We start from the raw sequence: 20,214 nt of genomic DNA, 5'->3' as shown, positions 1-20,214 counted from the left end.
GGAGTCCGCCTGCCGACGCAGGGGACGCGGGTTCGTGCCCCGGTCCGGGATGATCCCACATGCCGCGGAGCGGCTGGGCCCGTGAGCCATGGCTGCTGAGCCTGCGCGTCTGGATGACTGTGCTCTGCAACTGGAGAGGCCACAACAGTGAAAGGCCCGCATACCGCAAAAAATAAAAAAATAAAAAAAATAAAAACCTTCCACAGCTGACCTGCTACACGCAACTGGCCTTAGCACTAATTCTAAACTAGGTAGTTTTTGTTTGTTTGTTTGTTTTTGCGGTACGCGGGCCTCTCTCTGTTGTGGCCTCTCCCCTCGCGGAGCACAGGCTCCGGACGCGCAGGCTCAGCGGCCACGCCTCACAGGCCCAGCCGCTCCGCGCCATGTGGGATCCTCCCGGACCGGGGCACGAACCTGCGTCCCCTGCATCGGCAGGTGACTCAGCACTCAGGCTAAACAGGTATTTCTCTGCTAGAGATTCTAAATATAGTTAAGTCACAGTTTACCACCTATGACTAACCTTGCTATTAAAACTTAAACTGACAGTCATTGTGACGATTAGACACTTTAGGCTAAGTTTAAAATATATCTGGGCCTCCTTACCCCTATTTATTTTGGCCGCGCCACGTGGCTTATTGGATCTTAGCTTCCCTACCAGCGATTGAACCTGGGCCCTCAGCAGTGAAAGCACCGAGTCCTAACCACTGGACCGCCGGGGATACGCTTTAGTCCTCTTCAGAAGCTTGATGTATATATGCCATTGAAGAAGAACCCAGTACAAGAGAAGCTGTAGACAGAACAGAGCCCTGGCGTTGGAGTCCTACCAACCACTGTGGTCAGAAGCAACAACCAGCCCAAGGACTCTTCTAAGAAGCCTTTTGTGAGTTCTCCTGGGGCAAAGGAAGCCAAAAAGCAACGCCATCACCAGGGCTGGCGGCAGGGCCTCTGGAGAAGCAGCAGAGTTGTGCAGGAGAAGGGTGGTTAGGGTTCTTCTGTAAACGCAGAGCTTAGGACCATGACTCACCCTGCTGTGGACTGGAAGCTAAAAGAAGGGTAATCTTTCTGGCTAAAAAAGCGAGGGAGGGTAGGAAATAGCCAGCACTGGAAGTCTTCAGTAGAAAACAGGAGGAGTGTTGACTTGATCTACTAGAACCAGAAATTTAAGACAAGTTCCACAGCTACTGCTCTGCAAAATGAGCTCAAGATGTAAACTGAGCACTGTGTGTCCTCGTGTCCTGACGTCATACATTCATTAAGGACTCGAACAAAGGTGTAAAAAGAAACAGTCATTCTGTTTAGAACTCCTGAATGGGAGAAACCCTGAGTTTCTGCAACCACAGCACCTGTCTGCAGCAGTGTGGACCCCGTAAAGCCTTCCCACAAACCCCAAGGGAGGAGCCCCACTCGGCCGTTGCCTTGTCTTAGAGCCTGGCAAGGAGCTGGGAGGAATTGCTCCAGAGACCCAAGGCGAGCAAGCTTTCTAAAGAGCTATCAGTACACCTAAAGGATACATTAACCCCTAAAAGAAAGGTTAAAAAACAGGGACGTTTATTGCAGGACACTTGGACAGTATGGATAAATGGGACAGAAATGCCTACATGTCATTTGGAAAATCAGCCATGATTTGAATTTAAAAATCGCTACAGGCAAAATTTCATTCATCATGATGCTTTCTTTTGTTTCTTCTTTTCATTTTCTTCTTTTTCTTTTTCAATCTCAGCAACATATTTCTCAATTTCTTCAGGATTTAAAATCTATCAAAGGAACAGTGTATGGTTAGCCACACAAGGACCCCCGAACATAGGCCCCAGATGCCCCTTCCAGCTGCTTCTACAGGAAAGCAAGGCCACACGTGCCTGACCCGGGGAACAAGCTGGAACTGATGTGTAGGTGATAATTATAAAGCAGAAGCAAACGCGCACAGCGGAGGTTTTCACCCCGCGAATGCTCTCTTTTCGACTCATTTGTGGGGATCCTTGGAAAGAAGCTTTCTTGGGGCTGGAGCCACAGCAGAATGGCCCTGATGTGCACCACCCCTGCCCTGCCCACTGGGAACACTCCGTAGGTAAGGACAGCAAACCACCTTGGTGATTACCTTGAGCGGTTGATCTCGTCTCATGACAGCAAGTTCTATGTTTTTGCCGCCTGACTGAACCACCTCGGAGGGGAGAGAAGAGCGTTAGATGCCTCACCCACCTCAAGACCAAACAGCGCCCGTATGTGCCCTGTGAGCCTGAACCCAGCACTGCCACACAAGGGGCGACGGTGGGACACCGGGGTCCCAATACCCAAAGCGTGTGTCCTAGCTGCACACTGATGTGGCCAGTCCTTCGCGATACCCTCCTGTCTTGAGGCAGCTGGATTTGGGCGGGGTTGCTGGTCCCTCCTCCTGCACAGCAGGTGTGCTCACAGCCCTCCCATCTGTTCACAGCCTTTCCCACCACTAAGCCTGGACGTCTGGACCCCCTCTGCCTCTGGCTTCACCCCCTAGCACCTCTAAGGACGGCTTCCACCCATTATTCCCAGCGCTTCTTAAGTCCCTGACTCCAGAGCAGTAGCTCGAGCCTCAGAAAGGCTGAGCGCTTGGGCAAGCCACCTAGCCTCTCGGTGCCTGGACTGCCCAGACGTGTAAGGAGCTGATATAGCCCCAGAGCAGTGCCTGGTGCTACGGCTGGCGCCCTCACCACCTCCTTGTTGCGCACACGTCAGCTGCTCCATTCTGCGCCGTCCCTTCCGCCCAGCCCAAGTACCAGCACCACGGCGTGCGCATCTGCAACATATTGCCCAGATTTCAAACACAGACTTACTTCCAGGAGGGCCTTGATAACCAGCTTAATAGTCAGGTCGTCTGTTTCAATGGCTTCGTCAGTATAATTCTTCTCTAGAAATTCACGCACTGACTTGGCACCCCTGCCTATAGCGTTGGCCTGAAACAGGGATGGGTGTTACACAGCACAGAGTGCGACAATCCAGAGCCAGCCCAAGAAAACGACCCCCCCCACCAGCCCCGTGGCCCCACCAGTGCCACCCTGCTCCCATGTGCTACGGTGAGGGGCAGCCTGGTGGGAGGCGGGCCTGTACTCCAGGCCCTGCCCCATGGCTGCTTTTTGCAAAGGGCTATTTGGAGTTGGTGCTGATTCCTACCAAGGAAGGGATTCTACTGAAAGACACGTGGGCAACTTGACTACACCACGTATCCTTACACCTCGCTGTCCTTTCCTCCCAAAAAGCAACGCTTAACGACTTCTCAGCTCCCATGTCACAAGTGTGTCGTGAGCACTTGTGTATGCGTACACACCTATGTATACGATTAGGCCAGCTCAAGGCCCCAACGGCCTCCAAAGCTGCTGCTACTGGCAAGATGGCCCAAAACAAAGCCCCTCTGTTTGTCAGGGACTCACCTTCCAGGCATGGTACGTGCCCGAGGGATCAGTCTGATAGAGTCGGGGGGTACCATCAAAGTCAAAACCCACAATAAGGGCAGAGATGCCAAACGGCCTGCGCCCGTTGCTCTGTGTGTAGCGCTAGTGGAAAAAGAGACACAGTGACACTGCTGCCTTGGCATGAAGGCCCCCCAGAACCTGCCGTAAGTAAAATACACATGGTGTTCCAAACACAGCTTTTAACGAAGGGATGAAAAAAATTAAGCCCACGTTCAGGTTATTTGCAATTCAGGCGAGAAATGAAAGGAGCCTGTGGTTTTCAGCATTCCTCCTTCTGTTGCTGCATTTTCATTCTCAGAAAGACCAGAACTGCATCATGAAGCACAGCTGGGGCTGCTTGGAATTATTTTGACAGCAGACACAATCTGGCTACACATTTTGGTTCACAGGTGACTAAGATTTCACCCGAGTGGGCGTGGCTTTCAGCCCCCTCCCAACTGCTTGGTGACTGGTCATTCAAGATGACAAGACAAGAACTACATCATTTCCCTCTGGAACTATGAATCTGGACTGCCCCATGCTACTAAGTAAGAACACAACAAATGCCACTTAGAAGGATAAATGATAGTAAAATTACAGACATAGAGAAATCAAGGCTAGGACCCTTGCGTGGAACAAGCGTGGTCTAATATCCCCACAAGTGACGTGTGCGGCCACGTGAGGTAATGCGGCAGGATGCTCCACGACAAAGCAGTGACTGCTCGTAACTAGCCGAGCCACGGCAGGCAGACACACCCACCTGCTTCAGACTGGCGATGTACCGTGTGATGTACTCCACGGTGACCGGGTCCTCCACGGTCAGCCGGTGGCTCTGGCATTCCACGCGCGCCCTGTTGATGACTATCCTTGCGTCAGCAGTGAGGCCTGCAACGAACACAAAGAGAGCTCCCCTGAGCCACCGCTCGTCCGGCCAGTCGTCGAGGCCAGCGCAGATCACGTGAGTGGACAGCAGTTACCCTTGGCCGGTCCTCTGGTAGCCAGCACCGAGATCATTCTGAGTGACCAACAGCGGGACCAGCAGCCTCTGTGAGCTTCTCTGAGAAAGCTGCGTGTACGAGGAGCTGTGTGTATTTACATAGGCTGTAAACACGCTAATTTTTTGACAAAGCAAGTTAATCTCTAGTTTAGGTAAACCGACCTCCCCGCTGAGGAAGGAAACGAATGAAAACCCAGAAGTGCAAGAACATACGGCACATCCCGAGAGCCGGGTGCTGTCCAGCTCTCCCCACTTCACGGGCACACAGTTAGCTGTGACAGCTGACCTTTCTCCTGCCAGCAGCAATGGAGGCGACAGCACAGCGCCTCATCCCAGGGTGTTTAATCATTTGGCCCCTACGCTTCAGCCTCCTGGGGAGGACCTCCCCCTGCAACTGTGGCCAGCCCTCTTCTTGAAGGCCAGCCCTTTCTTTTGAATGATTTCAGGTTACCCAATTTTCACATCCCTCAACAGCCCTTCCACCAGGTTAACCTCCAGAGCGCTGTTCAAGGAGACTGAGAAATACAGCACGGGCCCCAGACTTACCAGCGAATGCCATGCAGACATTGTCGTCCAGAGCACAGATCTTCCGCACTGTTCTTTCATCCTGCAGTTTGGCCACTGACTTCTTCTCCACACCAAGAACAACAATGTCTTTTCCTCGGACACCAACCTTCAAGAAATGGCAACGCTGCACTTAAGGAGCTGACACGAGGTTCTGCCAGCAGGCACAGAGCACTAACAGCGCATGCCAACGTGGTCCTGTGAATACCCTGGGGGTGGCACGCACACCCTGCAAACCGTGGGTCTCGATCCACTTTTGGCAGAGCTAGTCCAGGTATCACAATCTAGGTGCCTAGTCTCGTGCCTTAAAATACTAATACGTAGTTTCAGTTACAGCACAACTAAGGAATAACTACTGTATTATCAGTGTGTATGTGTACACGTGTCATTTCAACCCTGTGAATCAAAGAGTCTCTGGAAGGCTTGAGTGTGAGTCCCTAACAATGAAGTCAGGTGTCGTGAAAGCAGTGTTGATGTGGTTGTAAAACTATACCAAAACATTCTCCTCTCTCTCGTGCACTTTTTTTTTTTGGCCACGAGGCTCATGGGATCCTAGTTCCCCAATGAGGGACTGAATCCAGGCCACTGGACCGCCAGGGAACTCCCCCCTCCTGCACTTCTGAAAACAATGTGCACAGCGGCGGGGAAGTGCCTGATACGGCGTCAGGCGGACAACGTATCAAGTATTACAGGGAGGCCCATGGCTCTCTGTTTACGGCTGACACTGTAGCGCGGAGAAAAATGTATTAAAAACATGGGGGGAAAAAAGTCACTGACTGTCAGTTAAACCCCTCAATCGAAGCAGCAGCAGACCCAAATGAGACAATCACTTGGAAAAGCAACCTCTTCTCTTAGTTTAGAGCGGGGTCTCTCAGCCTCTGCCCTACAGGCACCTGGACGAGCTAATTCGTCCATGTGAGGGGCTGTCCCTGCGCACTGTGCAATGTTTAGCATCATCCCAGCCTCCACCTCTGTTAAGTCTCCACGTGGGGTGCGGAGAAGCACTGATGGGCAGTGCTTCAGATCTCAAGGAGCTTTCTCGTGAATTGTCTTCCATGGTCTTCAAAGTTCCCAAGGGAAAGAAGACCAGGCCCAGAGACAGGTTAAGAAAAGGTAGCCACCCTGGCTGACCCACAATAGTATGGGGATGGGGGTGTCAGCTGACCCCAACAGTCTTTAAGCTGAGGCAGGTCACAAGATGGATTTGGGGCCTTAATTTCAAAAGCGACTCAAGAAACGAAAAACACTTCCAAATTTACAGAATCGTGTGTGTTCTATGCCCACTCAAACATCTGAAACACCAGATAAAAGATAAACCATCATCCATTCTGACCGATCAGCAAACTGACATGTGTCTTGAGGACAGCAGTGTATTTATTATATCTGAAGCATTGGTCTAAATGAGAGGCGCGCTCGGGTGCGACGGGACAGGGGTCTGGCGCAGTGACCAAAGGGACGGAGGACTCAGCAGTTGGACCCAAGACGGAGCCTGCCCGCCGCGCCGGCGGCCCGGGAACTGCAGGGTTGATGCCGACACCGGCCGCTCTTTGTTCTCGAGGCCGACCCGGACTTTGAGGGCAACTGCTTTCCGCGGGGGTTGGGGGGTAGTTGGCTACCTGGGAGCTGTCCAGACACAGTTCGCGGAGTCACTTACTCCCTTAAGGAGCGTTCCTGAGCGGGCAACGGGCGGGCCCTGCCTCTCGGAGTCCCGCGCCCCGGCCCCGCCCGGCCCCCAGCCCCCCAGGTCCACGCGAGGGCCCCCGCCAAGATGGCGTCGGCGCCAGGCGCGCGCACGACTCCGGACACGGACGCGGGGCACCGAAGCCAGCGGCCTGCAGAGCGCCTGCCGAGCCACTAGCCGCCCCGCTCGCCCGGACGCGGAAGCCGGCGCCCAGAGAGCCGCCCCGCCTGTCCTCACGTCTCCTGCCCGCGGCTCGCAGCGCCCCTTTCCCGCAGCGACGCCCACGTCGCGGCTTCCGAGTGCGCCCCACACCATCGTGCCGCCCCAAACCCCGCACCACCGCGCGCCCGTCAGCGCGGACCCCAGGGAAGCTGGTCGGCAAGACGCGCCCGGGCCCCACCCAGCCGCCCGGGCCTCCGCCTGCCCCGGCGCCCGGCCTCCCCGCTCACCGCGGTCGAGCCCTTCTTCACGGCCTCCTGCGCGTACTCCACTTGGAAGAGGTGGCCGTCGGGCGAGAAGACGGTGATGGCGCGGTCGTAGCTCATGCCGGCGGGGAGACGCTATCAGGACCGGGAAAAGCGCACACTCACGGCCGCGCAGGCCGCGATTCACGACGCCGCTGCGCCCACCCCGCGCGCCCGCCCCCAGCGCCGGGGACTGCGCTGCCAGCGTAAGGCGGTGTCCGGAGGCGTCAGGCGGCGTCGGGCGGCGTCGGGCGGACGTGCGCGCGCGCCGGGGCGGGGCCGGGCGGAACCACTGGCGGCCGGGCGCGGGGGGCGGCGGGGTGGCGGCGGGCCGGGAGCGGGGCGCAGAGCGGCCGCCCGGGGGCGCCGTGTGGGGCTCGTCCTCAGGCTGAGGCGGTGGGCGGGGCGGCGGCGCGGCGGGCCCGAGGGCAACGCGGCGGCGCAGGGGCGGGCGAGCCCACGGCGCGGCGCCCCCCACGCCCCCCGCCCCCCAGCGACTGCGGAGAATGAGCGCCTCTGGCCGCCGAGAGCAGCCGGAGAATAAACCCCGATGATCTCGGGCTGATCCCGCACCCACGACCATGTCGGTGGCCTTCGCGTCCGCCCGGCCGAGAGGCAAAGGGGAGGTCACGCAGCAAACCATCCAGAAGGTGGGCTGGGGGCCGCGGGCCGGGGCTGCGGGGCCGCGGGGTGCGGGCGGGTGCCGGGCCGGGTCGAGGGCAGCCGGCGGGCGCGGGGCTCGAACAAAGCCGGGGCGCAGTCGACCGCCGCGACCCCGCCGTGGCCCGGCGCGCGCTTCGCGGCCGGCGTGCGCCAGCCTGGGCGGGGGCGCGGGGCGGCCCGCGGGGTGGTGTCGGCGGAGCCAAGCCGTGAACGACCCCGGGCCGCGCCAGGCACAGTGGGGACCCGCCGCTTTCGGGACCAGGGTCTGCGGGCAGGGGGGCAAGGCGGCGGGACCGGGTGCTCGCGGGGTGGTGTCCGCTGGCCGCTCGGCGCGCTAAGGGGACCCACCTGGCTGGTGAAAGCCGTGACTCTGCGAGGTGGGCGTCCCCGGTCCCTGCGCGCAGCTTGACTGGTGGAGGCGCCACGGGGCGCATGGGGCGACGGGGACCCGGCCACGCCCGCCGCCTTAGGTGTTGGCAGTCCGAGGCACAAAGGGGCGCATCCAGAGTGTGGGACGACGTTCCAGCAGCCCCGCAACCCTTTAAGGAGCGCGCGACAGCTCGGGGCTGACCTGCTGGCCAAGCTTCGCCGCCCTTATTCGAGTGTCAAATTGTTTTTCAGCGTGACACCTGGCCAACCTTCTCACCTAACAGAAACTTTACAGATTCGCTTTACAGCCTTGCCCGCGTTCTGTAAGTTTGGCCTCGTGGTTTTCTAGAGATAACCTTCTGGGCTTGGGGGCACCTTTAACAAAGCCTTAAGTTTTGAAATTGAGATTTAAATTTTCCTGCTGTTTGTGTTTAGAAGATAAGCTCAGAAGAAAGGGGGTGTTAGTCCTTCCCATTTGAATTTTCTCAGTGTCTTTGGTAGCTACGTTGTTTTCTTTTCTAATCTGGTGTCCTTGGCAGTATCCCTTGGTTTCCATGAGCCTCCTTTTTCCCCAAGGGACTCACCTTGATGGTCATAGCCCTTCTTCCTTGATGACGTGACAGGACCTGGGGGACTTGTCCTCAGCCTCTTGGCTATTTTGAGACTACTTTTGCTGTGACTGGTTTTGACAAATTAGAAGCCTCAGTAAACGCTAAATAGGAAAGAGATGACTTGAGGAGCAGGAGAAATACAGGTTTAAAAGTGGGGTGTTTTTATTTGTTTAGTCAACACTTGTGGGGTGCTTACTGTATACCAGGCCTTATTCTGAGGGCTTTGCAGGTCTTAGTTCATTTACTTTCTCGTGGTGGTTATTGTCATCCACATTTTATCAATCAGGGCACAGGTATAGGGAGGCTGAGTGCCCACTGCTAAGGTAGAGTCCAGACAGCGGCTCTGCCCCGACAGTGACTTCTGGGTGGGACAATGGGCTGGGCGGAGTCAAGCGTTGTGGCTCAGATGCACATGCTGGCAGCCCAAGGGCCTCTGCGGACCCTGGCTTTATGGAGCTTAAGTGTGATGAGTGTAGTCACTGTTCCTGAAGGTGCCTTGGCGTCAACATTCATCCAGTTGTTTGCACTTTGCACCCACCCCCTATTAAAGCTCCCCGAAGTCTCCAGGCAAAAGTGTGTGTTGGAGCACTGCTTCCAAACCTCAGACCAGAAAGACTGCATCCCGGGGCAGAAAATCTGCCTGCTGACCTTTGGAGATGGGTCTTCACCTTAGGCTGTCACCTGATTTGACCTGGTAGGGCTCGCAGTCCGTGTACTCACCTTGCTGTTTTGTCCGTAAATATACATACCCGGGGCTCTTTTACTGGTGTCCTGAGAGGGCATGAGAGGTCCGTGTTCTGCACTCTGTGTCCACAGCACGTGCTCATGCTCAGAGCATGGAGAAAAGCCAGGGGTTCCTTGGAAGTGTGCAAGGTAGTCAGAGAGCAAGAAGTATAGTCTTGTCCTTAGCGTATGTTTGGATAGGAGCCTGCCCGGCAAACTCCTACTCTGCCTTCAAGGCCCCACTGAAATGTCCCCTCGTCATGCCCCCTTGAGTCATGTGGTGAGTATAGCACTTTGACACATCACTTGGGCTCCCAGGTTTTCGTGTCGCTGACCTGTTCTTGTTGTCTTCCCAGGTTGGCACAGTGTCCGGCATAGTCAGTGTCTGGTACACGCTGGAGCATCTGTGACACTGGTTCCATTAGTGCAAGTGTTTGGGATAGGCAGTTGTATTCGCTTCCTGTGGCTGCCATAACAGATTACCACAAACGGGGTAGTTTAAAACAGCAGAAATTAATTTTCTTACAGTTCCAGTGGGCAGAAGTCCGAAGTCACAGTGTTGGCAGGGTTGGTTCCTTCCTGGGGTTCCGAGGGAGGATCTGTTCCAGGCTTTCCTCTGAGCTTCTGGGGTTTGCTGGCAGCCCTTGGAGCTCCTCGTCTCTCAGACGCGTCCCCCCCACCTCTGCCTCCATCTTCGTGTGGCCCCTCTTCCTGTGTGTGTCTCTGTGTCCAATTTCCCTTTTCTCATAAGGACACCAGTCACAAGATTTAGGGCCCACCCAAATCCGTGTGACCTCAAATGTAAGTTGATTACATTTGCAAAGACCCTATTTCCAAATAAGGCCCTGATCACAGACACTGGGAGTTAGGACTTGAACGTATCATTTTGAGGGACACAGTTCAACTCATAAAAGAGGATGCGTGGGGGAGGGGTGTACCAGACAAGGAGAACCAAGGAGCAGGGGTAGGAAGGGTCTCAAAGACTGAGGAAGTCTTGGGTGGTCCTGCCTTTGGTCTGCAGGGAGCAGGTACAGGCGCCAAAAGCGGCGGGGCTGGGAGAGCCAGCCTGATCTGGGGCACCTGGGCTGCGTGCTCAGGTGGTTTTGCTTGTGGTGACCAAGCATAGCATTAGTGCAGGTGCGACGCAGGTGAGAACCACAGGGGACGTGACTTTGCCAGAGGTCCTGAGGTGGAGGTGAGCCGTGTCTCAGCAAACTCCAGTGGCCCTGTAGCTGGCCAGCTGGCCTGCAGGCCAGAACCCGCCCTGCACTGCTCTCCCTGGTTTGGGACCAGAGGCCGTGCTCCAGACGCCACCGGTGGGGGTGGGGCTGCCACCATCTCCGCGGGCCGCACAGCTGGGCTGGGGCACGTTGGAGGGGCCCCCGGGAGCGGGCCTCGGCTGCCGTGTGGGGCCTCGTTGCCGCGTAGCACATAGTAGTTGCTTAATAAATGTAAGTTTTATCATTACTGTTTGTATTGGTTTCCTTAATTTGTTTCCTTGGCCGGAGAGCGGGAATGGTGGCTTGTCCCTCTGTACCCCCAGCACCTCGTGCAGGGGGAGACAGGCTCCACAGGAGCTGTGGGACAGGTGGGCAGCTGGTATGGGCCTGGCACGGGAGAGTGAGACCAACAGGGCGGCGGCCTGGTCCCCGTGTCCTCTGTGCCCAGGGGCAGGGGCGGGCGCACAGGGGTAAGGGATGGCCATCTGGGTTGCAGGGGGATGCCCTGTGCTCTCTCAGACCTGAAACTTCTCTTATAGAATGTGGGACAGGGGCTTGCCTGGTGGCGCAGTGGTTAAGACTCCTCGCTCCCAGTGCAGGGGGCCCGGCTTCGAGCCCTGGTCCGGGAACTAGACCCCGCATGCATGCTGCAACTAAGGAGCCCACGTGCTGAGACTAAGGAGCCTGCCTGCCGCAACTAAGACCCGGAGCGACCAAATAAATATTAAAAAAAAAAAAAAGAATGTGTAGGCTAATTTGTAAGGGAGGTAAATTGGCCGTTTAAAATATTAGAGCTGCCTTCACAGTTGAGGATGGCCTGGGGACTCTGAGACTCCCACGAACTTGGCTAATTAATCATTTCTGAAAGCGCTTTCTCCCCAGTGAGCAGAACCTGGGAAGGGTCTCCGGGAATGGCAGTGATCGTGTCCCTTCACTCTGGTCCTTGGGGCCAGCCCTGGGGAGGGGCGGGGATGGGACCCGGGCCAGGGTGCTGCCCCTGAGCATACTTGAACCTGCCCCATGGAGGCTCTGAGTGCAGTCCCTGTGGGTGGGGAAGTGTATTCTCCGGGAGGGAACAGCCACCGCCAGGCCTCTGTCCCCTCTGCCCAGTGAAACTGGGCACAGAGCCCTCCTGCAGGCGCTGCTCCAACGCAGGTGTTGCCCTGGGTGCCCTCTGGTGGACGATGGAAGCACCTGGGTAAAGTCCACCCATCCCTTCCTAAAGCAGTCGCCTGCCTCTTCCAGGGCTGTATCTGTCTTCCAGAGTCTGGAGGCGGAGGGAGGGGCCACAGTCAGGGGCCCTGTGACACTCACTCGAGGTGTCCCCACTGCCCGGCCCTCTGCCCCTAGCCTGTTCCCTGGGCCAGTGGTCAGGGCCTGGGCACCGGCCTCTGTGCTGGGAGTCCCCTGCGATCCCCGGGAGCCCCACCCCCGGAGTGAGGGGGGCCAGGTGCTGACGTGCCCAAGTCGCAGGACCTGGGCAGAGTCGGGCCAGCCTGGACCTCCTGCTCTGTGGCGGGCACCACGACTGTGCACCCTGCCGCGTGAACGTGACGGGAGTCAAAAGGCTCCAGGGAGAAGGTGCTAGATGTTTGTGCCGCGAAGGCTCCTGAAACGTGGTCCCGGGCCCGAGCAGATGGGCGATTGCACCGGGGCTGCTCGGGGTTCTCTTTGTTGCAGGGGTGGAGGATGGGCAGTGGGCCCTGGGATGGGGTGAGGGGGGAGTCCCGTGGAGCTGGGGGTGTGTGGTTTCCTGGGTTCAGACTCTCATTCAGCTGTAACAGTGCACAGCCCAGCCCCTGCTGGGCCTCAGGTTCCTTGTTTTAAGGAGGATGACGTCGTGGTTAGACGTGATCACCTGGCACAGGAAGGCACGTGACCTTGCAAGTGACGGTCTCAGCCTTTTGATTGGACCCTTGACTGGAAGTGATGAGTGGATTCTGAAGGGGAGGAGATTCCAAACCACAGGAAGCCACCTGGAGTCCAGGGTCGAGGCAGAGGGAGCTGCGCTCACGGGGGCGGAGTGGTGGTGACTGAGACAGGAGGTGGCCCCAAGTCGCTTGAGGAAGGTGAACATGTGTTTGCAGTTGTGTCCACGTTAACGTGTCTTATCGCGTCCTTAGAGTCTTTGGAAGTTGAACACGTGTGTCAGACACAGGTAGGACCACGAGGCGGGGGCCAGCCCTTCCCAGGGACACCATGGGAGTAACGTTTGGGGTTTTTTGAAACCCACACACCTGATTCACGGATTCTCCAATCAGGTAAATATGTTTGAAGGGGTCCTGTCAGCGTCCATCAGCAGAGTCTGCGGTGCAGTTCGTGCGTCCCCTGCAGTGGTGGCTGCCCGTGTGCTGGGGAGAAGAAGCCCTGATCAATTAGCAGCGTCGGTCCTGAGAGCTGCGGTGGGAAGAAGGGTTCAGCCACCTGGTGATGCTCACCCAGCTCTCCAGCTGGCCCCGGGCTTGTCCCGCTCATGCCTCGGGTGGTTCCCAAGACTGATCTCACGTGGAGTCCACCCCATGTGTGGGGGGCATGCACTGTGGCCTTGTTTGTAGCTACAGAAGCCAGAGACTGACTGAGTACCACGTGTTTGTTTGTTCCGTGGAATTCTCTGGAGCCTAGGAAACAATGAGGGGGGCATCTTTGTGGCTGAAACGGGACAGTCTCCAAGATATCAGGGAGACTGGGAGACCAGCGGGACGGGAATGTTCCCTGTGTGCACGCAGCGGGGACGGGGGGCAGGGGATGCTTCCAGAGCTATCCGAGGTCGGCTGGAATGGCAGCCGAGGGTGGGAGGTGCAAGGCCCACCCTTCCCTTGGGGCTGCCTGGACTTCAGCCCATCCATGAACCTCTTCCCACTTAAAGGGCAGCAACTTTGTTAATTACAAAAACAGCCACAGGGAGGTTGTGAAGGGTCTTTCTGCCCATTGTGGGGTGACCTGAGCCCCCCTCAGCGGCAAGCCTCAGGGCTTCCAGGCCCCTCTGTGGCCCCTATTCCAGGGTCGTCGTGAGGGACCACTCCCCCTTCAGAGATCCTCACCCAGGTTCCCCCGGTGGCCCCAGCCCAGCTCTTTGTGGTCTCTAGGACCCCCAGTCCCTCGCCCTCCCAGTTCCCTGTCATCCTCGCTCCCTCACCCACCCAGTCCGGACCCCACGTGTGGCGCCCACAGCCCCAGACATGTCCCCTGAGCCGGGCCCTGCGTCCTCGCCTGCGTGTCCTCACGGCCAGGCAGGCCCACGGGCAGCGGAGCTCCCACGTCAGTCATCGGTTCCTTCACAGCCGAGTCCAGCCCCTTGTAAAGCCTGTGGTTGATCGTCACAGAAACAGCAGCCAAGGAGGGACACCCCCCGGGTCTGCACTGTGTTCCCGCCCCCACGGGGAGGCTTGGTGTGAGGCCCGTGCCTTCAGGTGCCCTCTCGGAGCCCTGAGACCACCAGGGTGACCACATGCAGAAGGCCCCGAACTGACCCCAGCGCTGAGCCCACGTGAGACCCGCAGCAGACCCACCCTGACAGCCCAGAATCACAAGAACTAAGGAACTGTCGCTTTCACCACGGCACGTGGGGATGTTTATGATGCAGCGGCGGGTAACAGAGGCGCCCGTGTGTGTTGTGACCTTGGTCCCATCAGCCTCTGCAGTCATCCCAGGCTCAGGTTCAGAAAGTCACCCTCTTTGCTGGGCACAGGACTCCCTGTCCCCCAGCTGCCCCACCGTTCCCCGTCTCCGACGTGCCACACCCTCTTCTCCAGGTTCCTGGAACTTTGTCTCCGTTTTTGGACGTGCCCTGCTCCACCAGGCCTTTTACCTGTGCTGTCCCCTCCACCTGGGCTGCCCTTCCTCTCAACTCCACCGGCACGTTCCCGGTCAGCTTTCCAGCCATGGCCCAGATGCTATCCCTGGGTGCCCACCGGGGTGTCCGCTGCTAAAATCATGATCGACACGCTGCCGCCTTGGGGCACCAAGCAGACGTGTGCCCACGGCCGTCTCTCCCCAGCTCTGGCCGCCTGCTGCCTGCTCCGCCGTGAGCATGAGTGGGGTCTGGCCGCCTCTCCATCGTGCTCGCCTGGGCCTAGGACAGGCCTTCAGAGACGGGGATCTCACCACCACTCGGCGGCTGTGGCCTTCGATGCTGAGCTCCAGCTCCTCCAGATGATGTGGCCACCGTCTCTACTCTCTGCCCCCAGCATCCTCGCCTCCGGAGGCCCTGGGCCACGCCTGGCACTTGGGTTTCAGCCCTCCGGCTTCAGAGCCTTTCTCTGCGACATCACCTGCCCCGTCACCCCTGAATCTATAGAAAATCAGGCTTCCCAAGAGGGCAGAGAGTGAGGGATGTGCCTTCTGTGCAGGAATACACAGAATCACGTGTGAGGAAGCTCAGGAGACACAGCAATAAGTACGTGAAGAAGCAGATCGCTAATCTTCCCGTCAGTTAAGTGGTGACTTTATTTTTCAGCTGTGTACTAGGGATACACATTTTTAGACACACACCAGGGAGAGAGAAGAGTAGGTAAGCCCCTGGACCCACCCAGCCCCGGCAATCCCAGACGCTTGAGAATCATCTCTTACACAATGTTGTAAAGCAGCTATACTCCAATGTTAAAGAAATAGAAAAAAGGAAAAAATTTAAAAGATCAAAAAAAGAAACTTTAAAAAAATAATAAAAATAAAATCACCTTTTAAATGATAACAGTAACAAATGCTTCTCTTAGAAATTTCAGTGAACACAAAGGCATGTAAGAAATAAGATCTATATTCTAATCTCCAATCTGGAGAGAGCCAGGGTTTCCCTCCTGTCACCTATTTCTTGTTTCTAGGTTAGATTAGATTACTCAGCAAAACCCTGCCTGCACATAAAGAATCAAATAGTGCTGTGGAGCTTGTATTAAAAATTAGGGGTCATTCTTTCACCCCTGTGCTGTTTCCCACCTCCCAGCAGCACCCTCTGGCTCTCATCATTGCTAAACCAAGTGGCTACTTCTGGAATGCTTTTAGCTTTAAGCATTGTCTGTTGACTTAATGCACTCAGACTATGATAACAGAATACCATGGACATTCATTAGTCACAGCCAGGCGGCTGCAAGTCTGAGACCAAGGTGGTGGCAGAGTTGATTCCCAGCGAGGACCTGCTCCCTGGCTTGCAGACTGTCATCGTCTCGCTGTCTTCACACAGCAGACAGAGGATGCTCTGGTGTTGTCTCCTTCTCACAAAGGCAGTGATCTCCTGATGGGGGCTCTACCCCCATGACCTCATCTAAACCTAATTACCTCCCAAAGGCCCCACGTCCGGGTGCCATCACATTGGGAGTTAGGGCTTCAACATAGGAGTTTTGGTGGGACAGCAGATACTCAGTCCATAACATTTGCTGGCCTCACATGATGATGATGGAAAAGGGGGACTTGGCTCATTTGCATGCCCCTCCCCCACCACACACCTGTGCTCCCGTTGCCCCAGTATGGCTTCCTGGTGGTTGGGATTAGATTCACCTCTGGCTGTGATGATGAAACCGTTGTTCCATGCAGGATCACATGCTCATTTTTCCTGCCCAGTCTTGTCTTTTCCCTGCAGTTGGCAATCTCACTTTTTTTAAAAAAATAAATTTATTTATTTATCTTTGGCTGCTTTGTTTCTTCATTGCTGCGCATGGGCTTTCTCTAGTTGCGGCGAGCAGGGGCTACTCTTTGTTGTGGTGCACAGGCTTCTCATTGCAGTGGCTTCTCTTGTTGCGGAGCACGGTCTTTAGGTGCATGGGCTTCAGTAGTTGTGGCACGCGGGCTCAGTAGTTGTGGCTTGCGGGCTCTAGAGCGCAGGCTCAGTAGTTGCAGCACACGGGCTTAGTTGCTCCGCGGCATGTGGGATCTTCCCGGACCAGGGATCGAACCCGTGTCCCCTGCACTGGCAGGCGGATTCTTAACCACTGCGCCACCAGGGAAGACCCCTCACTTTATTTTTAATCACTTCTCACTAGTTTATCCCAGACTTTCTTCCAGCCATGGAAGCCTCCTCAGCTCAGGTAGTCTGTCAGTCTTTCTCCTCTGAAAGACACCTTTAGTCAGGTTATTCTTTTCAGAAAGTCCCCGTCAGAATTGGCTAATCCTTCCTCAGGAAATCTCTCTCAGGATGGGGTCATCCCTCCTCAGAAACTGCCTCTCAGGATCAGGTCATCACTCCTCAGAATCTCCCCCACAGGATCGGGTCAGGACTTTTCTGAAAGTCTCCCTCAGTGTCAGGTCATTCTCTTCAGGAAGTCTCCCTGGGGATTGGGTAATCCCTCTCAGAAAGTCTTTCCAAGGATAGGGTTGTCCCTCCTTAGGAAGCCTCTGACTGATCTGGGCCATCCATCTTCAGGAAGTCTCCCTCAGGATCGGGTCATTCTTCCTCAGAAAGTCTCCCTCAGGATCAGGTCATTCTTCCTCAGAAAGTCTCCCTCAGGATCGGGTCATTCTTCCTCAGAAAGTCTCCCTCAGGATCAGGTCATTCTTCCTCAGGAAGTCTCCCTCAGGATTGGGTCATTCTTCCTCAGAAAGTCTCCCTCAGGATCAGGTCATTCTTCCTCAGAAAGTCTCCCTCAGGGTCAGGTCATTCTTCCTCAGGAAGTCTCCCTCAGGATCAGGTCATTCTTCCTCAGGAAGTCTCCTCAGAATCAGGTCATTTTCCCCCAGAAAGTCTCCCTCAGGGTCAGGTCACCCCCTGCAGAAGTCTCCTTCGAGATCGGTTCACCCCTCCTCAGAAAGTCCCCTCAGATTTGCACCATCCCTCCTCAGGAGTCTCTCTCAGGATCAGCTCATCACTCCTTCGAAAGTCTCCCTCAGGATCAGGGTATCTCCCCTCATGAAGTCTCTCTCAGGTCCTGTTATCCCTCCTCAGTGTCTCCCTTAGGCTCCTGTCATCCCTCCTCTGGAAGTCCCTCGAGGATTTGGTCGTCACTCAGGGGTTCCTGCTTTTGATCCTGTCGTCGCTTCTATAGAGGCTCCCTTGCAATTGGGCCATTGCTCCTTTGCTGCCCGAAGCTTCTATCCTGTGTGGAGGTGCTCAGTACTGTGCTTTTCACTCCATTCATTTTTAGGACCTTGCTGTGCCCCAGTGTGTTTGTCAAGCTGGGTCCTTTGAGAACCTTTCCATCTGGACATTCACATCCTTCAATTTCTGAGGGAAAGTCTTGAACAATTATTTTTGTTTTTTATAAATTTTATTTATTTATTTAATTTTTTGGGCTGCGTCGGGTCTTAGTTGTGGCATGCAGGACCTTTCATTGTGGCATGGGTTCTTCGTTGTGGTGCACGGGCTGCTCTCTAGTTGTGGTGTGCAGATTTTTTTTCTCTCTAGTTGTAGCATGTGGGTTTTCTCTTCTCTGGTTATGGTGCACGGGCTCCAGAGGGCATGGACTCTGTAGTTTGCGGCACGTGGGCTCTCTAGTTGAGGCACGTGGGCTTAGTAGCCCCACGGCATGTGGGATCTTAGTTCCCAGACCAGGGGTCGAACCCGCGTCCCCTGCATTGGAAGGCGGATCCTTTACCACTGGACCGCCAGGGAAGTCCTTTGAACAATTATTTTTGGATGCATTTCTTCCTTCCTGTCTTTCTGAAAGTCCTAGAAGAATTGTTTTTGGCCATTTGGATTGTCCTTCAATTTCATCACCCTTTCTGTTTTCTACATTGGTCTTTTGCTCTGCTGTCTAGGAGTTTTCTACTACTTCATGTTCCAACTCTTCTGTCGATTTTTTTGTTGTGGTCAATGTATTTTAAATACCCCAGAGCTCTTTTTGTTCTTTGTTCTGTTTAATAGTGTGTTATTTTAAAAAAAATAGATCCAATAACTTCTTTTATCTTTGAGGATATTAATAATAGTTGGGTTATCTTTCTTTTTGTATTTTAAGTTTCCTTCTTGCATAATCTTCGTCTCCTCCAGCTTTTGGCCTCTGTCGCTGGTTTTGTTGGATCTAATTTACAGGCTTCCGGGAAACGCTGGTGCGGGTCACCCATCTGAGGTCTTGGCTAGAGGTGTCCCCCTGCTGTCGATGTCTGGTACTTTCCTCCTGGGCTGGTCATTTTCCCTGAATCCCCCCTTGGGGACTCCTGCCAGGTAGCTGTGGGGAAGGTCCCAGAGCCTCAGCCCTCCCAAGCCTGGTGAGTCCCCAGTGTGGGTCTGCGTCACATCCGGCACCTGGGTTCTGCTAATTCAGTTCTTGCTCTTCCAGTTGCTTCCGCTTCTAGAATCCTGCTGCCTGCGCAGCTGTTTCAGCTGTGTTCACTTGGTCCTGGTGAAGGGTTACTGTCTTCACCCCTTTCCCACCAGCCAGGTCTGGGAGGGTTTGGACCTCAGCGCACACCCAGCCCGCCATCCTCCCCGCAATGTGTCCTGGTCTTTTTTCCATAACTTCACTGAGATGAAGTTATGGAAAACTTCATCTCAGTGAAGTTAGTACCTTGCTTAAAAAAAAATATCCTAACAGTGTAACATTTTTCTCCGGCTTGTAAAAACTACAAAGACGTTTGTAATGTCCGGTTAACGACTCATCCTGTGGTTTCCTGTCATTGCTTAAGTCGTCCCGTCACTGAGCATTTGGCGTCCCCCCTCTTTCGAGCTGACACGAATGACGCTGAAATGGACACCCGTGCGTGCAGAGTGTGTGGCCTCGGGAGAGGATTCCTGCCGGGCATCGGGAGGCCAGGAGGTAGAGCCCGTGGAGCCTTTTAAGGGTGGCTCTGAGAGGGAGAGGACGTGGCCTTTGGTGGTTGTTTTCCTTTCTTAATTCATCTGGGGAAGTCTTCCTGGGCAAACGGCCGGGATGCCCGGTCCCCCTGGGTTTGATCGCCTGCCTATGGGTGGACCCCACCGGCAGCCCCAGCCCAGAGCGCCCTCTGGTGGTTCCCTGTGTCGGGCCGGCTCCTTGGCCAGGGTGGGAATGGCTGAATTTGGGCATCAGCTCCACAGTGGGGAGAAAACACTCAAGCACAGAGGAGGAGGTTATAACTAAAAAAACCCGAACAAGGGAAATCAACCCTGAAGGCTCAGGGGCTGAGCGGGGAGGGAGAGGCGAGCAAGGCCGCGGCAGGGCTGGCCCTCGGCGCTCGGGTCCCCCTACCCCCGCCCCACGTCCAGGTGGGGAGTGTCCATGCCAGGCCTCCTGGCCGGCCATGTGCGGCCCCTCCCACGCTCCCACGCGACCTTCCTCCCTCTTCTGCGGCCTCTGTCCCCTCCTGTCTCCACGGGCCACCCAGGTGCTGTCGCCGAGTGGCCATCCTGGGGCAGCAGCTTCGTGGGTCTAGGAGATGCTCGCAGGGGTGCAGGCGGCCCCCCCCGGAGTCCCCACTGTGTGGCCGTGATTTGTGGGCCTGACACTCCAGACTCCGGGTCCACCCTTGCTGGACAGAAGCACCGGGGCCAAGGGCCCTAGAAAATGGGTCCTGCAGGCTATGGGTTTCCTGTGCAGAGTGAGAACCTGGACTGGGGGCGCAGGGCGGGTGTGGGGAGGGATGGGCCCTGGTGCCTGCAGGGC

At 55.9% G+C, this 20,214-nt stretch overlaps 3 protein-coding genes across 14 annotated transcripts in view; 2 read left to right on the top strand and 1 right to left on the bottom strand.

Moving 5' to 3' along the window:
- Positions 1-20,214, top strand: part of MTG2 (mitochondrial ribosome associated GTPase 2) — a 164,707-nt gene that overhangs the window by 113,374 nt on the left and 31,119 nt on the right. The gene's annotated exons all lie outside the window — the stretch shown is intronic.
- On the bottom strand, positions 1,527-7,338 carry PSMA7 (proteasome 20S subunit alpha 7). Its single transcript, XM_004282328.4, has 7 exons — positions 7,114-7,338; positions 4,966-5,092; positions 4,183-4,307; positions 3,402-3,524; positions 2,808-2,927; positions 2,096-2,158; positions 1,527-1,754 (listed from the first exon to the last, which is right to left on the bottom strand). Exons 1-7 carry the CDS (start codon positions 7,207-7,209, stop codon positions 1,662-1,664), a joined length of 747 nt encoding a protein of 248 aa, XP_004282376.1. The 5' UTR covers positions 7,210-7,338; the 3' UTR covers positions 1,527-1,661.
- Positions 7,498-20,214, top strand: part of SS18L1 (SS18L1 subunit of BAF chromatin remodeling complex) — a 29,922-nt gene continuing 17,205 nt past the window's right edge. For 2 of the 12 annotated variants that reach the window (XR_007472418.1, XM_049700055.1), the window contains exon 1: positions 7,793-19,389. Coding sequence is in view for 11 of the 12 variants with exons in the window: in XM_049700055.1 (XP_049556012.1) it covers positions 19,309-19,389 (81 nt within the window). In the remaining variant the exon portion in view is untranslated. The other 10 variants (XM_049700057.1, XM_049700060.1, XM_049700062.1 and 7 more) reach the window with 10 other exon arrangements.

The sequence above is a fragment of the Orcinus orca genome, chromosome 16 (genome assembly GCF_937001465.1).
Source record: "Orcinus orca chromosome 16, mOrcOrc1.1, whole genome shotgun sequence".
Lineage (NCBI taxonomy): Eukaryota > Metazoa > Chordata > Mammalia > Artiodactyla > Delphinidae > Orcinus > Orcinus orca.
This window is presented reverse-complemented; position numbering and strand designations above follow the sequence as displayed.

Excerpts from the sequence above, each read along its gene's own strand:
- PSMA7 (XM_004282328.4), bottom strand. The coding sequence starts at position 7,209 with ATGAGCTACGACCGCGCCATCACCGTCTTCTCGCCCGACGGCCACCTC. Across the intron at positions 2,159-2,807 it reads TTATCAAGGCCCTCCTGGAA|GTGGTTCAGTCAGGCGGCAA; the intron begins GTAAGTCTGTGT and ends CTCCCCTCCGAG. Across the intron at positions 1,755-2,095 it reads GACGAGATCAACCGCTCAAG|ATTTTAAATCCTGAAGAAAT; the intron begins GTAATCACCAAG and ends TTCCTTTGATAG.